The sequence below is a fragment of the Thermobia domestica genome, chromosome 16 (genome assembly GCF_964235325.1).
Source record: "Thermobia domestica chromosome 16, izTheDome1.hap1.1, whole genome shotgun sequence".
NCBI classification, from domain to species: Eukaryota; Metazoa; Arthropoda; class Insecta; order Zygentoma; family Lepismatidae; genus Thermobia; species Thermobia domestica.
Window position 1 is genome coordinate 177,550,110 of NC_137469.1, and position 27,787 is coordinate 177,577,896.

Consider the following 27,787-nt stretch of genomic DNA (forward strand, 5'->3'; position numbering starts at 1 on the left):
ATAATTCTGTTTTAAGTGAATATACGTAGGATTTTTTTCTTCGTTCTTAATAAAGCTACCAGGTATTACATAGTATTGTGTGTATGGTGAAAGAGTCTTGAGTTCGAGTGAGGTTGTCGTGCGGTGATCGGAATGGGAAATGTTTGTAGTGACCATAGATTTTAAAGTGTTATGATGAAATGCGTATATAGGCTGGGCGTAGATAGAGGAAACAGGGTGTTTGTAAAATATAGCGTCGTAATAAATGAAAAGAAGAATGATTATATGAATATTATATGAATATTAATAAGTATATGAATATTGTAGTAAAGGAATATAGAAGATAGGACACCCATATAGTTAAATGTATAGTAGCCCAGTGAATACTTCGCCACGTGTGGATATATATATATATATATATTGAATAGATACGTGTAGCTACAAACATCTCAGGTTCTGACCCCTGCACCATAATATCACGCGGACCGGAGGGCGATATATAGTCGGACTATGGTAATATTTTGTAGTTTAATGTGTTATAGTAATAATCAACCATAGTAATACCATCTGATAGAATGGGTAGCATCATACAATCGCTGACTAGACATATTGAATAATAAATTATGAAAAGACAATAGTAGCTATAGAACGGGGCTGTAGTGAGTTATATTTTCTGGTCGGTTTTAAAATACAATATCCTGCTCCGTGAGATTTTTTTTTCCTTCACGTTACCTACTCGGGCTAGCTTACAATGTTCATGGAGGCGACAGCTCTGACAGGGTTACAGAATCAAAACAATTAATTATTGAAATTTATTGTCCCGTACCCGGGCATCGACCTCTCCCCCCTTGAGTACATTCGTTTTCTTTTCTTAGTTTTCAAACTAGATAATGACGGAAATTAATTGATGCCTCAGAATTTAGCGCATTCTGCGAAGGGGAGCTATCGGTGAGGTTTGGCCATAGAAATCACCGATCCGAAATTCAGTTTATTTAATTTTTTTTTATTTTGACAAATCACTAATTAGGGATATCTTAGCTATTACTCTAGTTTCATTACTGTCCTAGAACCTTCTTAGTTCTTCTGAGGGGTCGAATATTTTTTCCCCTTACTTAGAGATTTCAAAATTGGGGACGCAGTTACCTGGTCCCTTCCCCCTCTCCTTTTATCCTGCTGGTCTGGGCCGGATACGGGGCTCGGATTTCAATCTTACAAACAAATTCTTGTGGGATTGGGATCTGATGGACACAGAACTTGCATCCTTGGCAGCAGGGCCTCCCTCCTAGTTTACGTATTTAAGTAAACTACCCTCTTTCGGCATATGTGAATATTTTTGGCTATGAGTTGTTATATATTTAAATTCGATCACTCTTCTGTGTAGCGAGTAGTACTTTAATCTTTCTCCTTTCGTTGGCGCCGCTTTCTCTCTCTTGTCTCTTTCTTCCTTCTTACTTCGAGATTTTTTTTAAAATTTTTCAACCTTCCCCCATCCCCGATTTTGAACTTGTTGCTTACGATTTATTTAACGTACAATTCTGATCTGAAATTACCAGCTGAGACGTTGCAAGACACGATTCATGGATAAAGTAGATAGTGATTGGGTCCTCCATCACATTTTGACCTATCGCCGAAATGAACAAAGACTTCGTAGTTGACGACACTTCGATTATGTTCTTTCACCGTCGTCCCTCTTAAGTTTTTTTTTAATCCATTGGTCACTTTCCTTTCTGTTTTGGTTTTCGTTTACCTTGTAGTTGACCTGGGCCCAGAAATTGTATTTTGATTTATCTATGTATATCTTTAGGAATGTTCTATGTTACGTGCCTGCCTCACAAAGTTTTTTTTATTATTTAAGCACGAATTGATTATATAAAAGCTAAAATTTATAGACGCGCGGTATCAGATAAAAAATTCAATTCTTTTCAAATGTAATGTTGGAAGTCATTTGTTTTATTGGACAATGTTGCAACCTTTTCAAAAAATTTATTGTTGGGGTGATTAATTTAAATGTGTGCGCATTTATAATAAATATATATATATATAGAGAGAGAAATGAATACGTCGAGATGTATATGTAATTAGTATGTGAATATGATTTTATAGTAAAAGTATTATATTAAAAGTATTATATGAATATATGTAAGAGCGCTCGTGTCTGTCCCCCTAAACGTGTGTTGGTTGCTATAGTTTACCAGTAAGTTCTCCGACGAATGTAAGAATGTAGATTTTGTTAAGAATACCGCCGTGCACTTAAGTAATTTTCCTTTTCTTTTGAATAAATGTAAATGGTACATTATGTAATTATGTAATGGCATGTACTGGAAAGTAACGGCAGGTCTAAACGTAACTCACATCATAACGCATATTATCCCTGAACTACCAACCTAAAACCATTGTGGAAAGTGCACCTTGAATCCTTCTCACCTTCATATGTATCCTGTGACTTGACCAGTTTTTTTTATCCTCAATTTGAACCTTTATACTCCGTACACCTGCGGGAGATCGTTTTTAAAAATCCGAATTATATACACATATATACGAAAGTGATCTTGAAGAAAGGTCTCATGACGTGTCCCTGTGTTAAATAAATAACTTAAAACTATTCAAATAATAAATTCGTGAATGGACTGTCTAAGAGGAGAAACATTCTCTGGCGAAAGTGATTTTTTCGAAATCCCTAGATGGGTATAAACATCGCAGTGTGCGAGTGCAGATATAAACTGCTAGGAGTTGCAAACTAAATCTAGTCGATGAATGGTTTTTGTAAACCAATAGTTATATATATATATATATATATATATATATATATATATATATATATATATATATATATATATATATATATATATATAAACACAAACTAAGGTAAATGGAGCGAAATGTTCTGGACACTATGAGTAGTGCGTGATCTGTGATTTGAACGCTCAAAATCATTAATATTTTATTACCCGATGTGAGGTAGAGACTCATATAAGTTCTGATACACCAAAAAGTTCTTTTTTTTCTCTTTTCTTTCCTCTTTGTCAATTTTTTTTCAAGTGAAATAAGTGTCTTTTTGCGTATGTCGCAAATCATAATTTGTTTTAGCATGCCTAAGATATGATACATGTAAATAATTTTTTTCCTCTTTCTATTTGTCAAGATGATTGGACATATAAAAATTTACTAAAATATAACCCTATGTACTCCATTAATATATAACCAAGAACTTGTGCTTTTAAGATTTTCGTTGTAATTAATTTTTTTCTTTTTTTTCCACTATGAATGTAATAAACTATTTGTATCTTTGTAGTTAGTTGGTTTCCTTTAAACATATATACACTGTCCTGAGTGTGTGAGCGTGTGAATGCCTGATAGATTTAATTTAAGTAATTTGTGTGATATCATTTGTCATATTAACATCTGTAATATATGTGTCATGTTTTGACATATGTGTTAAGGTAAATAACCTAGGTAATGAAGGACCGTCACTAACGGTTTAAATCGGCTCGAGGAGTGAAGCAAAAATAGCAGGATGAGCCTAAATACGACATCTTTCTTCCAGGAAGTTGAAATTCTTATTGATACGATACATAAATTTATATTGAGTTCATAAGTTTGATTTTTTTTTCTTTTTCTTGGCTAATTCATATGTGTGGTCGATCCTAGAGAACAGGGTTCAGATGCTGGATGGTTATCAATCACCGGTTAGAATAACAGTACAAAGAATGATTTCACTTTTCTCATTTCCAGGTCTAGGTCTGGGCAACCCCACGATCGTGGTGCCTGGAGCTAGGTCTGGATGGTATGAGGGAACATGTGTCTATTCCGAAGCATTCCAAAATTGAGTAATCGTTAATAACATTTAGAATGATTCATCTTTCAACGACTTCCCCGACCTTTTACTATATTTCCGGAATTAGCCAGTAATCTGTTTCTTATTAAAATACCCTATTTCTTTTTCTTTCTTCTTTTTCTACCTCCTTCTTTTACCCTTCTACTTTCTTCTTTTTCTTTTTTATTTCTGAATGAAAGAAAACGGAGTCATGACTGAGAGTAGTCGCTATTGGCACGGTCAATAAGTTGTTTCGATGAGTTTTCTTCGGGAGTCCGATATGGAATAATTAACAATAACAAAAAAGTTTATTGGAATTTACTTTATTGGAAAATAATCATGACTTCAATTAGTAGATGATGTTTCGTAAATCGTCCTCGTTAAAGAGAATTAATTTTAGCGACTTCTCTTCAGTACATTGCACGTTATTATTATTTTTTCTTCGTTTTTTTTTACGTTTTCTTTCAATTAGATTTTCTTTAAAAACTCTAAATTGTGTTTGGCAATTTATGTATTTATAATGCTGTTCGAACGTAAAATTTTAATCTCCACTAGTCGGTTAAGCTACCTGGGTTCAAGAATTCACGATCGCTGTTTGGCGCACTTGGTAAGAAAGGCGCAAGAAGCTTCAATGTAATAATGAAGACCAAGGAGCTCGGTCAATCTAAACTACTTTACTGGCAACATATATTGGTTTCTCAGGACAATAAAATGAGGATATGTTGGTTGGTATTTTAATAAAAACTATGAAGAAATCTCGAGTAAAAGAATAAAAAAAAAACGCATTGAAAAAGATTTTACAATATTGACGTTGTTCCTGTGTTCATTCAAATATAACAATTTTCCTTTCATTATGACCTCAACTATTATAAAATGTACATACTCAATGATGTCTTGTAAAATACTTTACAATATCTACGTTCCTTTCTGTGTTGAATCAAATGTTAATACAACTTTCTTTCAACATAACTTTTTTTTGTTTTTATTATTCCGTCAACTACTATCTGTTCCAAATGACAGATTAAAGGAGCAGTACAAAATTGTTTTTGAAATAACATGTTTAATACTGCAAGGACACGATGACGAAAAATTATGATAAAAAATGTCTACGCTGTTACAGAATGGCACTATGCTTTCGAAAGCTTGAAATTTCCCTCACTAGTAGCAGAGATTCTGAAACTTAACGTAACTTCTAGAAAATTCAAATTCCCTGACTTTTCCAGGATATCCCGCTCATTCGCCACCCTGTATTGCAAGTAATACAATCTCCTTACTAGAAAGAGTAACCTCTATCTTTTCATTTTTAACGTTGATTATTCTTTTTATCGTTTCTTTTTGTTTCATCCTTCCTTAATTTTTTCATTTCTGGTCTCGAAGGGGGGGTCCGGGGGGTTCGGACCCCCCATTAGCTACGTGCCTGGTGTACGTAAGTCACGATTTAAATATCTTTACCTTTCAATGTTTTAAACACTTGATGTATCCAATTAAAATCTCAAAAATGTATATTCAACGCAGCACGTACGCAGGAATTTATTTCGGAATTGGTCCAAGGCTTTTCGGAGTATCAAATTCAATATGAAGATAAATTATTTTAAATTGTGTAAAGATTATCCCTAAAATTAGACTAAATGTACTGAAAAGTCTGGATTTGGGGTGGTTACGAATACCCAGGGTCCACTTCTGTGTGCATCCCTTATTGAACAACTGCATTTTCACACACAAATTATTATTTAGTCCACCTAAATTAAGCGGTTCTCATGGCACATTCTCCTTTTCTGGTTATCTTTCCGCATATGTTTTACTTTATTAGTAACAGTTATATCTATACTGTAGCATGTCACAATGTAGAAATATGAAAGTGTAGAAATATCTGTTTATTTAATTATTTATTGCAATTTCCTAAGGCACTGTTTCTGAAGCTATTTACACCGGGAAGTAGGATCACTTGGTTGTAAATCAAGAAGCATACATGGTGTTTGTTCACTTAGCCTGCTCGCATAACAACTAAGAATAATATTTCAAACTTTAAACTCATATTGCGGCAATTAGGGAACTAGTCTGACTTTTATATTTAGTTGGAACTTACTTTTGACATGGGCGCCTTTCATAGTCACATTGAGAATGAATAAGAAAATTCCAAGCTCAGTTCATCACCAGTGTGGTGAATGACGCAGCTAAATATAGACATTGTTTAGTCTATGACGCAACTAAATATGACGCAGCTAAATATAGTGTGACGAATGACCCAGCTAAATATAGACATTGTTTAGTCTATGACGCAGCTACATATAGTGTGGCGAATGACGCAGCTAAATATAGACATTTGATGCGATACTTCACTGTTTCAACAATAGGAAAAAGGGTAGAAGACAGGTTTTGTCGGAAATTCTCTGGGAGGGGCAATTAAGCTGTCAATCTAAGGGTCTATGGAGTGTTTTAAAGTTGGTCTTATCACTTGCTGATGAATAGTTGCCAACTTATTTAAGATCAAAATGTAAGGGCGAGTTTTATCCGAAATTGTTTGAGAGGGACAATTAAAACTCTCAATCGATTCAATAGAGCTTAAGAAGTGTTTTAAAGTTGCTCTCGTCACTTACTGATGTGTGGTTGCCGAGATGTTCAAGATCAAAGTATAAGGGGAGGGAGCAATGAAAAAATTTTCTATCTGAACGTATTTTACTGTAATTCTTTCTCTTGTTATAGCAAAAATACTTCTCACCGGAGATGTACTTGAACCTGAACCCACAAAATGGGGGTGATGTATATATTTCCTGAAAGCTTGGTTCAAAGCAAGATCAAAACCTGTTACCAAAATTGAGGAGGTCTCATGCATTCCGCTTGGGGGTAGCACTTTACTCAATTTAATTAAAATCTTTAAACGTGTCCGTAAAGTCCGTTGCAACCCCCAAAATCTGAAACGGTGAGACAGATGAAAACAGAAAAACATGACTTTCGTCATTTCAAAAGTACAACGTATTAAAATAAAATAAATTGTCTCCGAGTCCCTCCAACTCAAAATTTTTAAATGGAAAGAAGTGTGAACTTGCATATCGTACGAAAGTTGGTGTTAAATGAAAGCAGATAAATCAAGTCTCGACTCTCTACGATAAGCCTGTGCAAAATAGTGGTGGGTCAAAATATGAACACAATTTGCATTGCAAAGTCTATGGCCACTCGTATGAATCTGAAACGGCGAGATAGGTGTAAAAACGAAAACACGGATATGTCATTATTTCAAAAGTGTAATTATTCAAAGTAAAAAATCATCCAGGGTCCCGGGCAGGGTCCAACTCAAAATGTTGAAATGGGAAATGGGTTCAAGTTGAGTATTTTTTTTTCCCCCAGAAAGTCGGTCGCAGCGACCTCAACAGGTTCTGTGTTAGTCCACACCACGCGGTAGCTCAGTGGTTGCCCTCCCTGCTGGTCTAGTGCTAGCACGTGCGCCTTTGGTGTACGGGGTCCCGGGTTCGATTCCCGGTGGGAGAGCCTTTGTGATTTTAACTGTCCTCGATATTTCTGTGTTCGTGTCCCTGTCGTTCTAAGTAATTGGAGAAAGCAAGTAAAATTAGATATAAGTAGTTTAAGTAAGTTACTGGAACACGTTCGGTGAGTCAGTTGACTTTTTTTTTTAAAAAAAAAAAGTGGTAGAGCGTTCTCCTCCGGTGCTTGGGGTCCCTGGTTCGATTCCAGCTCGCGCCGTGTGAACTTTGTGGTGGACAAACACCGTGTTTGTGGGTTTCCTCGGTGTTCTCCCGTTTCCACCCACTTTCTTCATTCCACCATTTCATTCATTTCTCATAATCACCTTCTCCTTTGGCCTAACCGGCATAACCGTGGGACGTAAACCTCAAAGATTTCATTTCATTTTTTCTTTTGTTCTAGTAACTACTTCTCCTTTCGATAGAAGCTTGATTTTGAATTTAAAATCCCTTTTATTTATTTTTTCAATGTGATCTTCAATAGCTTTTTAGCCAATTACACTGTATAACCCCGAAAATTGGTATCAATAAAGAAGAATTTAGCCTTTATGGAGGAAAGAGAAGATCTTATAAGTATTTTTTTATATATAAGTATAGAAAGAATTACAGTAAAGTTTGTTCAGATAGAAAATATATGGAACGAATTTTGCACACTACAAACTGCTTAGAGTAGAACTTGAAATTAGACAGAACATAGAATCTGTGACATAAGATAACGCTTAGGTAATTTTACTTGAAAGGGGAAGAATGGGGATGGTAATTATTATAACAAGATGCAAGGGCGCCAATCCTGGAAGGGCGGAAGGGGTCCGGCCCCCCCAAAGCTCATGTGAGCCCCCTATTGTATTTATGAGTGTGGAATATTTGGCATAATTTGAGTGCAATTTGTCTTAAAATCTATATATATAAAAGAGAACGCACAAAATCCTTTGTCCGCTCATCACGCTAATACGGCTGAACCGATTTCTTTCATTTTTGGGGGGTTGTTAGGATTTGGACCCTAGATGGTTTTTATCATATCACTTTAATTTTCAATTACCAGTGTCTTGAGATAATTGACCAATCAGGTGTCCATACGTAGAAAAAATCCTTTATCCGCTCATCACGCTAATACGGGTGAACCAATTTCTTTCATTTTTGGGGGGTTGTTAGGATTTGGACCCTAGATGGTTTTTATCATATCACTTTAATTTTCAATTACCAGTGTCTTGAGATAATTGACCATTCAGGTGTCCATACGTACAAATCCTTTGTTATTAGTTCATCATAGGTATAAAAATAAACGTATTTATATGCAACCCGCATGACCCTGTGACTCGGCGGGTTAACATACATGACAGGCGCTATAAATCACTTGAAAGCGAAAAAGTAAAAATTATCTAAGTAACAAAGTTTATTGCGTTCCGGGATGACCGCAGCGAAGCGGGGCGGGTTGGGGTGACCGCAGCGAAGCGGGGCGGGTTAACATAAATGACGGGCGATATAATGTTAACATTAGTGCAATCTTCTATGGTTTTTATCATATCACTTGAAAGCGAAAAAGTAAAAATTATCTAAGTAACAAAGTTTATTGCGTTCAGGGGTGACCGCAGCGAAGCGGGGTGAACGCTGCTAGTCTTCATATAAATATATACCTTCTGCATTTGAATGGGACCTCCCAAATTTACAAAGAAATCGGCGCCCTTGACAAGATGTTCATATCGCGGAATTACTTATAGTAAAAAAAAAAATGGTATTTAGACTTTTCATTTAAACTGTGACTGGCCGTTACCCATTGTTCCACAACAATCTTTTGGCGTCTGCTGCATGCGGTACGCTTTAGAACCGATTTTCAGAATTTGTCTATGGCTCCCTCCCCTTATACTTTGATCTTGAACATCTCGGCAACCACACATCAGCAAGTGACGAGATCAACATTAAAACATTCCTTAGGCTTTACTGAATCGATTGAGACCTTAATTGTCTCTCTCAGACAATTTCCGACAAAACCCGCCTTTACACTTTGATCTTAAATATGTCGCCAACTACTCATTAGCACTGAATCGATTGACTCCTTAATTGTCCCTTTCAGATAATTTCCGACAAAACCCGCCTGCTACCGGGAAAACAGTGCATGCTTCGAAAACTTAAACGGAAATATATTACACGTTTGCGAAAACGCTCAGCAACAGTTCCACGGAAACATGCTGAACCCTCCTGGTGCCTCCATATTTGTGCTCCTGGATTTCTGAATCTGAAATGGACGAATCAGGTTTGGAGTTTCAAACAAGGTACAGAACAGTGTACGGTATTTTCCGGATTTTGTTGTCTACAACGCACAGATTATTGTGTATTTTCTATCCTCATGTGTTACAATATACTAACATTGTCATACACGTAGTTATGTGTTCCCATTGTCTTTTTTTTTTCACCGCTACTTTAGGATATGTAATAACAAGGTAAATACTCATTTTTCACCTCCGTTATATTATTCTGCATTTTTGGTATTCGCCATTTTATGCTCCAAACCACAGAGCGGATGCTACATCACTTTTCTCCATAGGCATATATACACATTTAGGATGTTAATTACTACATTGCACGTTAAATTTATAAGCTTTGTAAGTGAAAACCTATTTTTTTTTTTTTTTTTTTTTTTACTTACCTTGTTATTGCAGAGGGCCCTTTAATAGTATTTCATATAGTAGTTGAAATTGAAAAATGGTACAATATTTCTGCACATCTACCAGCTGAGTTTTAGATCGAGAGAAAATGGCTATGAAAATACTGCGATGTTTAGAAGTTTCTGTAATTTATTTTCATAAATAGACATTACTTGGACTTGTGAAATTTATATTTGTAACTCGTGATTTGTGAGCAAGGAGACTGGTAGTTTAAAGAATTATACTTAAAAAGAAATAGCCTAAAGTTCATTCAACGAACCTTCTGATCCTGATGTAAACATTGCAGAATGGTATTAGTCCGCCAGTCATCAGATGATTGGCTATCGCAGCGCATCTTTCGAGAAGCACATGCTTGTATCCTTCCCGCACGCGGCCATATTGTAAACTGTGATTCGCGCGTAAGATGGGTCAAAGCCACCTTCTACGCATGCGTATTCTCTTTTATTGCATTAATTCAATTTAGTTCTTAGATACAATGTTGTTTCTGTTATTTAACTGTAAGGAAACTGCATTTCTAATAATGAGCCTTAAAAGCAACAAAGACATTGAAAAACAGCTTACTTAACAATGGACTATTTTCTTCTGCCGCATGGATGTTCCAAGGCTCTTTAACCAATAAAATGAAACAATCACCACGTGTATTTGTTTACATGAGGTATTGAACGTTCCTTGAATAAACTTTAGTTTAGGATGTACTTAAACTTTTCGATGCTTGTAATAAATGGAAACATTCATATTTATTTGATACTAGTCCGTTACTATGAAATCTATACATGTTTAATAATTATGTTGTCTTAATTTCGTAGTTACATTGTCCATCATTCTATATCTGCTTCATGTCTGAAAGTAACACCCAAAATGTTATCTTCTTTCTTCACTGAAGTACTAATTTCATTTCTGAAAAAAAAAAGAAAAAAAAAGAAACAGAATTAAAATAAATATTGTTTAAGTGATAAATAATGCCATACTTTTATTCACTAGCAACTTTATTTCAATTAAGAGTCTTCATCCCGGCGAAATTAAAATACTGCTAATTTTACAGCAATTATGTGATATCTTCAAATAGATAAAAGATAATTGAAATATGGAACAAGAGCGCCCTAGACAATATTATGTTGCGTGAGGTGCCGTTATCACAAGTCTCTAGCGGCTTTCCGCTTCCAGCTGTTTAGAAACGCGAAAATAAATGCCGATTTTCAAAATGGCTGGAAATCGAAAGCAGATAAGTGAGTCGTGATAACGGCATCTCATGGAAAATAATATTGTCTAGGGCGCTCTTGTTCCACATTTCGATTATCTTTTATCTATTTGAAGATATCACATAATTACTGTAAAATTAGCGGTATTTTAATTTCGCCGGGATGAAGACTCCGAACTTATGTAAAGGGCAAAGCAGAGGTTAAGAAAAACCTATCCAAGATATATACAAAGTGATCACAAAGTGATCACAAGTGATTGCATGTCTACGTATTCATAGATGGTCTCATTGTATTAATGTTAGATCATGGCAGAGGACAACTTTGTGGCAGTGTGACTATTCTTTACTATTTATTCCAGAGTGCACGCCTGTACACCATCGTTTTTATAACCAGAGTATGATTATCCTCCATGTAAGATGTAAAATTCTCCTCGACATTGCTGGCGTGATAGCAGTAAATGCACGTCGGACAGCATCCTTAAGTTCGTCAACTGTCTTGTAACGTGTGGCAGCAACCTTTTGTTTAATGAATCCTCATAATGCATTGTCGCAAAATGACAGATCAAGACTTCGGGGTGGCCAGTTCAAAGGTGCAGGCAAATGGACAGAAATACGTCCAATCTATGTCACGATCCCTCAATTCGTTAAATGCCTTTAACTGCAAATACTTCTGTATATATTTTTGTAATGTCGAGTATGGAACACCCACGAATGGACTTCTTTAGCGAATTTCCGGCAGACACTGCAGCCTTCACACACGGTTCCAGTCGTATTGATGGTCGTCCTGAGCGGGGCTTATCTTTTATGGAACCAGTTGCAAGAAGTTCTTTTTTCTCCCACCGTGGTTTTGAAGGGGAAGGTTTCTGAAACCTTACAGTGAAATCATGCTGAATATTTGTCATTGATTTTCCTGTATGGTGTCGTTCGCGAGCTCATGTGTTCATTAAGATCCGTTCCTCCATGGTATAAGTGGAGTCATTAGCCATGATTTAGATGTATCTTAGCACCTGCATCAATACGAAACAACAATTCATTAACATCTATATAATACATAGGGGTAACTGGACTTTGTGATCACTCTGTAGATTTCAAAATTTTATATTTAAGGGTCCCTTTTATATTTAAATTTTATATTGAAATTGCAGGTGATTTTCTCTACTTTTTCGACCATTTGTAAAAATTTAACGTAATTGTAAAAGTGTTGGAAAAAGAAAAAGTGTCCATTACAAGTTGAATTTAAGAGGGTTTACTGTAAATTATTGATTTACGTATATTAAGTACTCGAATTGATTTTGCGCAGCTTCAAATATTGTTCGTTAGATCACCATTACATCTTCATGTGCTTTACTCGCCACCAGCGTTGTAAAGACCGCTACAGGACATGCCAATGGTTGCTCGTAGAGTAGAGTAGCCAGGATGTGTGTTCGGAGGGGCTAAGTGCTGTTATAGGTACATATAGAAAAATTACAAACAAAAAAATATATAAACATAAAAATATATAAAGAATTACAAACATCAAAATACCAAGGTACATTGTCGGACCTCTTTGGGAGGGGCGGCCCCTCTGGGCCCCTCCTTCCCTACGCCACTGCTCGTAGCCTTAAATTACCCCATCATCAGAGGCAAACTCCTTGGCCTGAGGTAGATGTACACCATCTTGACCTGATCACTGTTGCCAATTTGGGGGAAAAATCGCAAAATCTAGGGGATTCGACTTCCAGGTTAGCGATAAAAAATAATTTTTCCGATTAGCGACTTTTTTTTGGTGATTTTTGAATGACAATTTGGCGACTTAGTTACAAATCTAGAGACTTTGTGCTGCGAAACAAATAGTCCTGTCGACAGTACTATTAGCTCGAATAGTTCGGATATATGTTTATTTCCCTTTTGCCTATTTCAATCAGCGCAAGTGTTGAGGAGCTGGCAAAGTACGTAGCATTTATCTCCTTATTCCCGCTTTGATTGCCGGTATTTCTTGCCTTCTAACGGGAACCAACTCCAAACTTTAATGTCTTTCAGTTTGCAGAGCTTCCGTTTAGAGACACAAATAATGCATAACCGATAGCAAGCTGATTATCTGTAGAAACTTCAGTAAAAGGGGATAGGAAATAAGGTTTTTCCTGTGTAGACTTTTGTTCATTTTTCGAAACTCATTTTTGATTTCGTTGAAGTGAAATTGACCATAAAGTAAAAATATATATATATTGTACTAAAAGTGAAATTATTATTCGTTATATATGATTGATTTACGTATACGCTTTTCTAGCGTAGATATATTATGCCTTGAATTAATCACATATCTGATATATGGTATATGATCACACACTTGATGAGAGAGAACGAGAGAAAGAAAGACGAAATTTCAGGAATAATTTTTTTAAGCGACTTTTCACCCAAAATTGGAGTCATTTCAGCTCCCATTTAGCTACTTTTTGTATTAACTTGTTGGCAACTCTGCTTCTGATGCGAGTTCAGTGCTTTCATCGAAACAGTAAAACCTACATGTGTAGAGCATACAAATGTCACTCTGCAATATATTATAGCAAAGATATACATAGGAACGGCTACAGTAAACGTTCAAAGTGGTTTATACTAGCTTGAAGGCACAGAGCAATCTCCTACATATTTTTGGTAGCATACTCCATTGTTAACATTGTAGCAGACAACCGTGTTACAAGATACTCAACAGAACTCTGACCTTTCAGCACAGTTGGTTACAATGTAATACAATCCACTTTTATTCTCTATTGAGTCTCTATTGACTCTCTATTAAGTCTAGATTTGTTCCTGTTTGTGTCGTACATTTGAATAATAGTGTATAACACAGACATAAATGCATACATACACAAGGAGGAAGGTAAATGTTTAAAACTTTTTGGACAATAATAAGTACCTATATCTATTACGGAGCAACCTTTCCAACGCATATTTCTCTTTCCGTTTCTTTCTTGTTTTAAATTCTAAGGCCATGTACACTCATATCCAAAGCCATAGGCGCCGACTTGAAGAAAATATTGGGGGGGCCCAAACAATGAATAAATATATAATTATATTCAGCCGTTTTCTACCAACTGCTGGATAAAAGCCCCCTTCCCTCCACATCACGGTCTGGTGTATCCGCTCCGCTGCTAAATTCATGACCTACGTCAAGTTTGTGTAACGCATTAAAAAAAATCAAGTTCAAATTCTGGTAACTTCACTGCACCACATTCATCTTCATTTCTCATATTAGTGTTACCATAGTGTTGGTTGAAGCTTCAGTGCTCTATTAACCCTTTTAGGACTTTTGGTAACTTTTGTTAACATGGCGCACTATTGTCTTTGAGCTCTTATTTAGGTTGTATAACATGTATTTAAGCCGTTCTTTTATTAGTCAAAACAAGGATGGGCCAAAGAACATCACAGATGCATTTTGGAACCGGATGGTCAACTTGGCTGCGCCAAGTGGGGACGGAAGTGCGTGACTTTTTACTTTTTCTAAAGGCAAATTTCAAAAATGTTTCACGCCTTTAGTTTTCACGATATCAGATTGGAATTGTATGTACCTTTGGATATTTCTCAAATTTTTTGAGATCTATACATGAACCCAGGCCCAGGACAGAGGGGCACCAAAGTTTCGAATTTTTTTCGAAAGAACTCATGTTTTTTTCAGTTTTCTTGTTACTGGTTTATAATACGGACAAGAGAGTGGTACCGTAGGAAAGCATGATCTATCCTGAAAAAAACGAGGCAAGAACCACGATCCTACGATAAATAGTAAGGAAGCAGTAGCTGTTTGAGTAAAAGTCTAAAATTTACCTGAAAAAGTAGAAATCCTAAAAGCGTTAAACGCCGATTTGAAAACGGTGCTTTTTATCGAATAAGAAGGCTGTTCCTAATATTGAATTAAAGGCACGACGTAATTTACGACTGAAATTCTTGCTCCTTTTTGGTAATTCTTCCTCAACTAGATTATATTGGGGGGGGGGGGGCGAGGACCCCACCTTTAAATATTGGGGGGGGGGCAAAAGTGCCCTGCCCCCCAAAGTCGGCACCTATGTCCAACGCATTTTTATAAATATGTTGTTGTAGCAATATAATTTGATAACGAATTCGCCCGGTATTTCTTTTAATGCTAGTATGTGTATAATCGGCAAAAACATACGTTTGGCAAATTTCATAACAAAAGAGCAGTAAACAAGAACAATAAAACGAAAATAAAACTTTGTTGTCCATTTAGAAACATTTTGTTTTACACATTCTAATTGTCGTATTTATATTTCTTTTCCTATTAAATTTACCACAAATATTCATTTCTCAATTATACACATAGTATCAGCACTAAAAACACCCTGCAAAATCATTATCAAATTATATTCTTACAACAAGATAGTTATAGATATGCAACAATCATTTTGGACATGAGTGTAATATGTTAACAGGGATGATCTTTGGTAGCCTCACATTCCCCTTGATAAAGCTAGCCTTACTCTGTTTCTACGGTGAAGACGTGTCTACAGTTTTGCTGGGAGAATAGCTTTAGTCTTTCCATGAATGTTCCAGCACAATGTTTCGACGATCACACACACTGCTTTTATTTTAAAAATGATTTAAATAAACTCAGTTATATGGGTAAAATATTACTAATTCTGGGTCCACGCTCACTTCTTCTTCTGATAGGACTCTTTTCTCAGTTAGCTGGGGTCGACTTTTCTGATCGCCGCCTTTCACCTATTTCTATCTTCTGTCATATCCAGTGTGACACCAGAATGAAATATGTCATGTTTAACACAATCTCCTGACCTTTTCTTTGGCCGGTCTTGGGCTTGTTTCCCATCCAATTTTATACTGTAGCATCCACTCAGTGAGCTACGCACTTCAAAGGTCTTTTTCTTACATGCCCAAACCATCTCAGTCCACTTCTATCTATTAAAATGGTACAATAACAATGAAAAGCGTCTTTGTTTTTTGCTAGCCGTAGCCCCTTATTTGGGATGTGAAGTTACTATTCACTTTTGATTTGGGCGTATGAAAAGCGCCTGAGCTCCAACCTATAACTTTAGCTTTCAAATCTTTCATTTGCGGTTACGTGTGATTTCAAGTTTAACAGAGAAAAACATTTTAAGTATTTGTACTTTAAATAGTCGAAATTAGTTAACAATATATTTTTCATAAAGTTTACGATATAAAATTAGTGTTCAAAGCCTTTGTATTTGTATAAGCCTTCTCTAAAATCAATGCACGCGAATTGTGCTTGCATCTTTCGAGTTCTTTTAAACTATATGTCTTGGACGTTTCTATGTTTGTAGTTAATCCTTTCGACAATGAGATCTTGGAAACTACAGGCTCTAGAAAGATGACGTTTTCACTGATCGATTGGAAATCTTGCGCAGATTGTCCAGTTTTAATTGAATATTAAAAAAAAAAACATGGCCATCATTTCTTTATTACATTTTTTTAGGGTACACTGGAAGCGTTGAAATTAAAAAACAAAAGCATCATATCGTATGCGTTATACATTCCACCACCACATTGTTGTATATTGGGGTTGTATATGTCTCAGGCGTTTGTTTCATGGCCAAATAATAATGAAAAAGGAAGGATAACCATTCCTCGAGTCTAAGATAAATCTACATTTTTTTTTTTTTTTTAGTGTTTTGTCCAATGAACACCATATATAACTGACATTATAAAATATTGTATATGTAATGTATTTGCTTATTACATACTGCATGCAAGAAGAAAGAAAACACTGGTCATACATGAATTAGAAACTCCAACCGGAAGTAGGCTCAAATCTTGCAAACGGTGCGAGATATTGAGAAAAAATAATCGAAAAAATATCTCCTTTTTGATACCCCTTGCCGATTTTTTTATCAAGACGTCTTTCACTTGTGTGTGTAAAGGGACATGTACATATACTGTGAAGAATGAGAAGGAGATTTATGCTCATATGCGAATGATGCGCTATGTAGAGAGCGCAGCTTCAGCTAGTTTCTTGGAATTTTTCTACTACTGGTTTCATCTTTACTATCTTCGGATCATTTTTTCTTAGTTTTGTCCTTCGATTTCACTCCACTCGTCTACCGCACCATCTTCATCTCCACAACATGCAACTTCTCTTCTTCTCTCTTCGTCGTTTCCATTCCACTCTGTATAATATGGCATGTCTCACTGCTGTTTTGTAAACTTTTCCTCTGAGGTGTATTGGTACCCTACGGTCACACAATACTCATGGTATTTCCCTCCATTTTATGCACCCGCTTCTAATTCTGTTGTTTATATCTTTTTTTATTCCTGTATTTTCCCACAGTATTGATCCCAAGTACTTGAATTTCCTCGCCATTACCATATTGTATTCTACATCTTGTACTCTTGTGTTCTCGATTAATTTTTTTCCTGAAAAGACAATGTAAATATTCTTTCTTGGGTTCACTAATTCTAAGCTCTTTACTCTCCAATGGTCCTCTTCAGGCATCTAATTTTTCTTGTAGAGCTGCCTTGGTCTCACTCATCACCACGATGTCATACGCAAATAGCATATTGCAAGATGCTAACTCTTCGATAATCTTCATGAGTTCGTGTATCACAATTACAAAAAATATGAGCAAAGACTAGATCCTCGATGAATTCCAACTTTCACTGTGAACTATTCTGTTATTCCGCACGCGCTCTTCGCTCTTTTCCTACACCAATTATATCTTGAATTGTACAGATGTATGTGTTCGGAACCAATTTCTTCAGTGCCCACCAGTGTTGCCACACTTGGTACAATTGTACCAAATTCAACCCTTTTTGTAATTCATCGGCCCGTTGGTACCACGCTGGCATTTTCAGCCCTTTTGGTGAAAAAGTTGGTACAATTCTACCCAATTCAGCACCATTTAACAAATATTTGTCACATTTTCAAAAGTGTCGGTGAGACTTTCCCTACATCTCACGTTACTCATACTGTGTGTTGGACTCTTAAAAAATGCTGTTGAACATTAATTCTGTGACGTTTCATCGCATAACGCTACAAACTTTGTGTGGAAAATTAATCGAACTATACCGGGAAATAGATGGGCGCATCCGCGCCGCGCATGAAGGAGACGAGAAAGAAACAGCATGGTGGAAATTTTAGCTTGAAATCTAGAAACAAAAGAAAAAAGCAAAAGAAAAAAGAAAAACAGACACGTTGAATCAAGTGTTGAATATTCTGGAGAAGACCAGCGTGTGCTCAAGTAAGTCTGTAGTTTATGTGTCGTTTCAAAGATTCTACAAGAAAACGGTTCTACACCGGGTCCTCCTATTTGGATGATTTTAAAAAGTAATTTTTAAAAAGAACACTTTCTTGATTTGGACTCTTCGAAGAGAGGAAGGAGTGTTATAGAACTTGACCCATTTTAGTTTCGTGTTATAGAGCCACGTATTACACTCGTATAAAATAATGAATTCAGCCCTTTTTGTTTCTACTTGGTAGTATTTTTCAGCCCATTCCAGAGCTAGGACTGTGGCAACACTGGTGCCCACCACACAAGATCCCGTTGCACTCTGTAAGTACTTCAATATTCCTTCTGGGATTCATCGTATGTCTTACAATATGTTGCAAATCGTCTAGAGCAGTTCATAGCTTGCAATATTGTAGCTGCTTACTCGCATCTCCTAAAAGAATGTATTCCAATTTGGATATCGTATGGTAATGCTCTTTCTTATCTTAAAATCGGAGAAAGACGAAACAATGGCAAAGAACTACAGTTCTAACGAGTAGCGAGTGCAAACCAAATAAGCGTCTTATTTGTAATTTGAGTAAGTTTCTGCATGACATTAAATCTTTCCGCTCAACTAAAGACAATCTTGCTAATCTAGAAAACCGGGTTAAGAGGCAGTACTCGGTACTTTGTTGGTATTTTTTTTCTTTTCAGCTTATGTTAAAACTTGGTGTTACGGAACTTTAAAACTGTTATATGCCTGGAATATTTCTGAATACTTAGTGATAGTCAAGAAAAATAATCCTGAATGAATTATTTTGAAGTGCGTATGTGCTCTTATCTCTCAAGACGATATTTTGAGAAAAGCGGTTCTCCCAGTTCAGTGTTCTCAGTGTCCAATTGTTTCTGTCTCCACCAAACAGTGTTCCGTCATAGATTCAGGATTTTGTATCAGGACTGTTTTATGTTGAAGATGTTATTTATCCGATGTTCCAGGTACTTCCGCGGTATCATTCGACAAATTCAATTGACATGAAGTCATCTGGTTCACTGGTCTAGAGGCAGATTTTCACTTTCCTGTTGAAAAATTCGGACTGCACTTTTGCTGACAACGAATTTCCCCTGTTGATCCGCATATGTATATTATTGATTTTCGCATCTTTTTTGTTAATACTGTCCAGTTTCTAGGCATGATCTTCGGTAGCCAGTTGTTGTGGTTACCACACTCTCATAAACTGCAAGTACTCTTGTCTCAAGCTTTGAATTTGCATTAGAAAAAATTGTTTGAGGGTTTGAATTAATGAGACAACAATTTATTTCTTCGGAGTTTGTTATTACACCTATAAACTTTATGTTGTTTTCGTGCATCAGAACATTGTTAGACAGCTTTTCAAGGCGGTCTCACATTTCTTTTTACTTAAACGTCTTCACAGTTTTCAATAGTATACTCCAGTCACTTACCACCATTTACTAGAGAGTCTATCATAAGAATGCTACACTGGCCATCACCTTATCCCGAACAATCCTACATGAGAATTTTTGGAATGGAAATAAGGTGTGTATTTTCTTCTTTCAAACCTGTTTTCTTTCTTATGTCAGTTCAAAATGGTGGATGTAAGTCATATCCTGAATTATACCTTTTACTAAAACCTGCTTATATCCTCTTCATAAAGACAAATGATGTGCTCATAAGCGAGCACTCGGTTACGTTTTCCTACAGAAAAGTTTGTTCGGGAAGAAATTAAAATGAGTTGGGTTCACACTTGAACACCATTTGATATATCTTAGCTCCAGCCCAGGGCGATGTTTCAATTCCTAAGGGCCGTGTGCGTGGGTTTTCTCGGGGTTCTCCCGTTTCCTCCCACTTTCTTCATTCCACCATTTCATTCATTTCTCATAATCACCGTCTCCTTTAGCCTAACCGGCACAACCGTGGGACGTAAATCTCAAAGATTTCATTTCATTTTCAATTCCTAAGGGAGAGAGAAAAAGTATACCTGGAAAGAACACAACTCGCTGCCCACTGCATTCAGCATCCAGATTCAGGAACTTGTCTCGCCAATATTTTCCTGATGCTCTACCACAAGTACGAGTAATGAGTACTTCATCAGAGGGTGTTGTAGCCTGTTATACGAAATGACAATACGTAGTTTCTATAATACACAAGAGGCTTTCAGTTCTGGATTATCATGCCATGGATGACATCAATGTTTTGTGGGACAGTATTGTTGAAGGAGCACCGGAGTAAAATTCATCAATGAACGTCTGACGCCAAGGGCGCCGATCCCAGGGGAGACGGGGGCCCGGGCCCCCAAAGCTCATGTGGGCCCCCACATTGTACTTATGAATATACAATATTTGACATAGTTTGAATGCAATTTGTCTTAAAAATCCTCATATATGACTTCTGCATCTGAATGGGCCCCCCCAAATTTACAGAGAAATCGGCGCCCTTGTCTGAAGCTTTTGGAAATCTGCAACTCAATTTTTCACCGAAGCATTAGAAGTGATACAGTTCCTCAAGGATTAACACATATCAAGATGGATTATTGGGGTCATATCTCTCTTGTAGAGGTACTCAATAATTGCGCGATATTTCGATCGCTGTTGTTTGGTCATTCCTAGTGTTGCCACGAGACGAGACGAGACGAGACATCAGGTTGTCTCGTCTCGTCTCGTGCAAAGCATGTCTCGTCTCGTGTCTCGTCTCGGAAAAATGTGCTCGTCCCGTCTCGTGTCTCGTCTCGAGATGTTCTGTCCCGTCCCGTCTCGTCTCGTTTTGTCTCGTAAAAATATAGCAGCATACCATGGTAACGAAAGTAAAATGTAGCAAGCTGCACAATGCTAATCAAGATACAGTTGTAGGTACAAGTTAGAAGAATTACCCAGAACACACAAGACAAGAAATGTCACGGTAGCTACACCGTGAAGCCTTCACCTCTGGTGTATGTGGTAGTCGGTTCGATCTCGGTTAGTGCCATGTGAGCTTTGTGGTGGACAAACATTGAATGTGTGTGGGGACCGCGGTGGCTTAGTGGTAGAGCGTTCACCTCTGGTGCTTGGGGTCTCGGGTTCGATCCCAGCCCCGCCAAGTGAACTTTGTGGTGGACAAACACCGTGTGCGTGGGTTTTCTCGGGGTTTTCCCTATTCCTCCCACTTTCTTCATTCCACCATTTCATTCATTACTCATCATCACTGTCTCGTTTAGCCTAACCGGCATAACCGTGGGACATAAAACTCAAAGATTTCATTTCATTTTTCGAATGTGTGTGTTTTCTCGAAGTTGTCTAGTATCCTACTACTTTCTTCATTCCACTAATTTCCCCATCATCATCCATTGGGCCAAAGTTGCCTAAAGGCCTTAAAAATAGATTCAAATAAGCTCACAGGCAAGGACAAATAGTTTACAAGATAATATATCTCTGCTGTTAGTTGTGTGAGGCTTCTCGACCCTGGCTTTTTTTTTTTTTTTTTTTTTTTTTTTACATTCTGAAACTGAAATTTGTTTCACCAGTTTCAATACACGAATATACAGTAAAATGATCATAGGTACGTAGAAGATGAAGACACTAATGTCAAATAATGCTTACACGACAAGCAAAGTTCGATGTAAAGGTGTCACCATCCCCGACACTACCGTATACTATCAACCCACTTGCTTTATAGTGTCTATATATATATATATATATATATATATATATATCAGAGAGAGAGAGAGAGAGAGAGAGAGAGAGAGAGAGAGAGAGATGGAAAGATACCGTATTTATCCGTGTATGCCGTGCACCTTTTCTGCACAAAAACGAAGTCAAAAAACAGGGTGCGCGGCATACACGAAGAAATGTAGAATTGACTGAGCCACCAAGCATTTAAAATCACGGGGAGTTTTTATTAACCTAATACTGGAATATTGTGAGTAATTTTACAAGAGTAGAAAAGTTTTAATATAAAATGACAAGTTGCAGCTCATCTTTCCTCTTTGCATCAACCGGCCTTTCAAAAGCTACTTGCGGCGACTGTACACTGAATGGATGGCAACTGCAGTGCACGAAACTACGCCAACTGGCCGAATTAAGAAACCTGCACTTCGCCTTTTGTGCGAATGGATTATTAAAGCATGGAATTCAATTCCAGAGGATCTTGTCGTCCGCAGCTTTAAAAAATGCTGCATTTCCAATGCCAGCGATGGGAGCGAAGTCTTTATTCAGTCCGATGCTGATACGTGCTCCAGCTCCTCGGCGACGAAGAAAGCTAGGCACGGGAGTGATTTCTGTTAATAATCACAGTATTGTTGGATTGTCTCTGTGTATAACAATTTTAATGATTAAAAGTAGGATGAAAAATACATTGTACCTTTTTTTTTTCCAGAAAATTGATGTGCGCTGCTTACACGAGTTTTTATTTATTTATTTATTTTTTTAATTTTAACGTTCCAGAAATTGGGGGTAGGCGGTTTACACGGGGCGCGGCATACACGCGTAAATACGATATATAGATAAATAGAGAGATAGATATGTGTGTACACTTTGATTTCATATATTCCAGCCTTTAGGTTTCACAGTGTTAACCCATACTAATCAAAAAACTACTTTCCATTTTAGCATTTTTAGATTTGTTACAATTATTATTTTTTTTAAAAAAAAAAAGCTCGGAAGCAAATAATTTTATTGAGTAATGGAAAGTATTTGATTGAGATTTTATATGTTACTGCACAGTAAGCTCTACTTAAAGTGCCATAGTAATGGGAGCTGAACGACACATCGGACGAAAGAATGCTTGGGGCCAGTCTCCACCTCCATGGTTCAAATCTGTTCCCATAACCGCGGGATGTGTGATACTATATGGTGGTTACCCCGTTTGTGTAACAAACTCATGAGAGTACACCCAGATTAGCTAGTGGTCCAAAAAAAAAGTTGATTTTTGGGTGGCCATTTTGGATTAAAGTTTCTTATATTGTCGTGATCTATTCGCAATCATACAACGTACATCTTCATACCAAGCCGAGCGGTCTGCGGCGATAGACCATCGGCTTGAAGGCCCCGAGTTGAGTCCCGGAAGGGTCATGTGTATGGATTTTAACAGCATTTGTTTTTTCGTATTGTGTCAGGGGGGGAAGTCCTACGGGATAAAAGGATTTCAGTCTGAAAAAATTGGAGAGAATATCCTCTCCAAGATACCTTCATGGGAGTAAGGAATTAGTAAAAAAAAATATAGGATATACATTTTACAGCAGGTTTAAAAATATGGTTTGGGTATCCTATTTCTTTTCTGTTAATTATGTTCTTCAATGTTCGAATTTTGATCATTCTCATGATATTTTCTGCTTTCAACGGAGTTCCATGAATATTATACCAAATGTTCTTCACATTTATCAAGTTCGAAAGGTTTTATGCGCCTGTAAGAAACCATTTTTGAAGATAATTCAGGTCCTAATGAATATTATTCACTAGGAAAGGGAAGTATTCCTCTCCTCTCAACATGGAAGCAGAGAGCCATTTCGCACTATAGTCAGATCAAACATTTCCGCGTAACAAAAGGAAGGCCCCCCTGTAAAACCTCTTCACCTCCAGTGGTATTGTTAGTAACATAAATTTGCTGATAGTAAACAATTTGAAGGGTTCGTCGACAGTATCTGTCCTTTCTTTGTCCTTCGACCGGCTTCCAAACAAAGAGGTGAATTTTACAACATGACTGCTGTATAATAAGTGAGCGATTGGTAAAATGTATAAGTGTGTTTTTATGTGTATGTGTGTGTGTGTGTGTGTGTGTGTGTGAGAGAGAGAGAGAGAGAGAGAAGACAACATTTTAGTTGCAAGATGACATACTTCAATTGCCGTTTTCGGTTCATATAGCAAAAAGAATACCGCAACTACAGCCTGTGATGAGTGTAGACCTTACCCAGTTTTCCAATTGAATAGCTGGTGGTGGTAGTTCGGTTTCTTGACCTTGTAAAAATCTTCCCTGTCTTTGATTTTGTTTGTCAGCATTCCAGCCAGAAATGAAAAAAATGAGAGTCCTCAGTTTACAGCAAGGGGAATTGGGGACAAGACATTAAGGATGATATTCCTGGAAGCTCATGTATCACGATTGTTTCATTCAATAATAGACAGAGGACACTTTTCTATGAAGGCTTTTCAACATGTTTTCTCACAAAGGGGATTTTCCTTTTGCAACCTATATGACCACTGGCAATTTTAATCTTGGCCATTCCTGCCAGCGTTTTCATTTTCGAGACACGAGACGAGACGAGAAATTTCACGAGACGTCCCGTCTCGTCTCGTGTCTCGTCTCGTTTTCGAGACGGGACAAGTAGTCTGTCTCGTCTCGTGTCTCGTCTAAAAGGGTTCTGTCTCGTATCGTGTCTCGTCTCGTGGCAGCACTAGTCATTCCTATTCACAGGACCATTCTGTCAATTTGCAGGGCTTGGGGAAAAAGTAAATAAAGGCTTGTGACGTAAGTGAAAATTCTTTTTCCATCATGATTAATTTTTTGTTCTAGTTTGAACTATTCATATCAAATACAGTTCTATTATGCTAAATATTTAACACAAACGGACATTAATAATAATAATATATTAGGAAACGCACTTTTTAACAAAATAATAATAATAATAATAATAATAATAATAATAATAATAATAATAATAATAATAATAATAATAATAATAATAATAATAATAATAACATCCAGTCCGAAATATTACAATATAATACTTAGTATATTTTGAACAGTGTTCCCTACCTTATATATTGCATAAGGTCGATTCGAATTAAATCAAAATGGATAGAATATATAGACTCAATACCATATGAATAGGTTCTATTGAATTTAATTGAAATGAAATCTTTGAGTTTTAGACGTCCCACGGTTATGGCGGCCAGTCTCAAGAAGACGGTGATGATGAGAAATGAATGAAATGGTGGAATGAAGAAAGTGGGAGGAAACTGGAGAACCCCGAGAAAACACACGCACACGGTGTTTGTCCACCACAAACCTCACTTGGCGCCAGCTGGAATCAAACCAAGGACCTCATGCACCAGATGTGAACTAGAATATGTTTTATTTTCGTCCTTATGTTTATAAAAAAACTCGAAGCCCTAGAAATCTATAACATTCAGGTTTCAATTCTAATACTCTTGGGTCAAAAACTATAATAGATAAAGAAAATTCTTTTATATGAACTCACTGTGTGAAGAACGGGTTCCATCTTTAACCTTATCCATCTATTGTAACCAGAAATTATAAATCTACCAACTTCTGCTTTAATATTAAAACTCATAATTTCTACATCTACTGGTGCTTCATAATACGCACCGAAATCCACTTGATTAAAAGGAAAAAATAACTGAACAATAATTTAAGTTGTCAGTTAGTAGACTAATACGACTTGTAAATGTTTGATTTTACACGTATAAGGGATTTCTAAAAATCGATTAATTATTTTCATTACCACTATGGTGGCCTCACGTAGAGTAGCCAATAACGCGCTATCGCCTTCGGTGCGAGCGATCCAGGGTTCGATTCCCGGTGGGACCACTCGGTCGAAAAATTGTATAACGCTTTTTCAAGCCAGTCATCCTGAATGAGTTTTTCCTGTTTTTTTTTCATTCACACCAGGCAAATGTCGGGGTGGTACCTAACTTATAGGTCCCAGGAGGATTCCTTCCTTCCCCAAACCTTTCTTCCTTCCCTTTCCCCGGATAGTGTGCTTGCCGAGGGACGTCATCCCTCAAATCGTGACGAGCTAAATGGCCATAGATGCCGAAAGCCAAGAAATCTAAATCCTAGATCCTAGACCCTTTACCACTATTTCTCCTTTTATAATCACACTATTGTTTATTTGATCCAAGAGGGCATAACCTTAACAGAAAGAAACTTCTCGTCGTAGCCATCTGCTTCATCTTTTAAAATAAATCCTACTCCAATTCATGTTCATGCACTTTTTCGTTATTTCATTTTGAACAGAAATGGTCAATTCATTTAAGAGTTATTGCTTTTTGTATGTTCTCAGATTTATTATTATTATTATTATTATTATTATTATTATTATTATTATTATTATTATTATTATTATTATTATTATTATTATTATTATTTTGTTAAAAAGTGCGTTTCCTAGATGCAGCTGTAGTAGAAATTATGAAGGGAATGAGATTTTTATATGATATTAGGATAAGAATCTATAAGATCAGTAACCAGCACTGTAGCATTCGGTGCGGCAATTATTGGCCCGATTGCTCCGGTATTAACATAGCATAAGTTATCGGTAAATTCACTTGTGAAAATCCTTTTATACCCAATATTTTATTTTATCGAATATATGAGGGTCGTTCAATTGATTCCGGGACTTTTTCCTTCCAGGTTTAAATGGACGCCTAGGCTGGAGGTTTTGTATGCAGTAGAAACTGGCACCTGTGTCCTGTTATTGGTAGACAGCGCTCATTTTCCGCGCTTCTGGATAGACCGTTATTGAAGATGGCGCGCAACAGTGTGAACGTCTACGTGGAATAGCGTGTTGTAATGAAATTTTTAGTAAACAAGGGTATAAAACCTACTGAAATTTACAGAAGACTTCAGGCTCAGTACGGTGATGAGACACTCAGTCACAGTAAAACACTTGAATATCTTCTTCTTGGCTTAGTGGTTAGCGTACGCGCCTGTGGCGTGGGAAACCCGGGTTCGATTCCCGGCGGGAGCACATGTGGTTCGGATTCCACATTAATCAGTAGGTCCATGTCTCATATTGCCTCACTGCTGAACGGGACGTTAAACTCAATACCAACTCAACTCAACTCACGATATTTGAATGGTGTAAGCGCTTCAAAGATGGCCGTATCTCTATTACTGACGATCCCGTCGTGGTGTATCACAGCCCACGGTAGTCATTCCTGAGAACATTCAGCGCGTGGAGCAGCTGATCCTGGACAAGCGTCGCATAACCTGTCATGAAATTGCAAGGGTGTGTAATCTGTCATCAGAAAGAGTAAAAACAATAATTCATGATCATTTGTTTTTTTAAAGTCCCGGATTTACTTAAACGACCCTCGTAAGACAGCCAGATTTAAAATTCAATGATCTTCAAATTCTTACCTTGTGCACATGCTTTTTCTAATAAACTTTCCTAGTGTTAAATTTGAAGTTGGACATGCATCACAATTATCTTTAACATAGCCTATGTTAACTTTACAAATGCATTTCGCAACTTTACTGGTAACATTTGTAAAAGTGCCTTAGAAAATAATGGTTCAGCTCTAAATATATTTGTTTCCAAGATTGAATCTAAAAGAGTAAATTGTGACGTTTCTTAAGCAGTCTATCTTTTCCTATGGAGTCTGACCTTTATAGTGAGGGGTCTGGAACAAATGCCCCCCTTGGTCAACTCACGGATCAGCTTTGCCTAGTGAAATTATAATAATTCAGGACCTGCAAAACACTATCCAGAGATGCAACTAATTCAATATTTGGTATGAGTTCTTCCCAAAGAGAT

The 27,787-nt window shown here is 36.9% G+C and overlaps 1 protein-coding gene across 1 annotated transcript in view; it reads right to left on the reverse strand.

Moving 5' to 3' along the window:
• Positions 1-10,046: 10,046 nt before the first annotated feature.
• The window catches only part of LOC145672844 (uncharacterized), a 174,542-nt gene continuing 156,801 nt past the window's right edge, over positions 10,047-27,787 (reverse strand). The window contains exon 6 of the mRNA XM_081741996.1: positions 10,047-10,832. Within this exon, the coding sequence (XP_081598122.1) occupies positions 10,810-10,832 (23 nt within the window). The 3' untranslated portion in view covers positions 10,047-10,809. The remainder of the gene's footprint in view (positions 10,833-27,787) is intronic.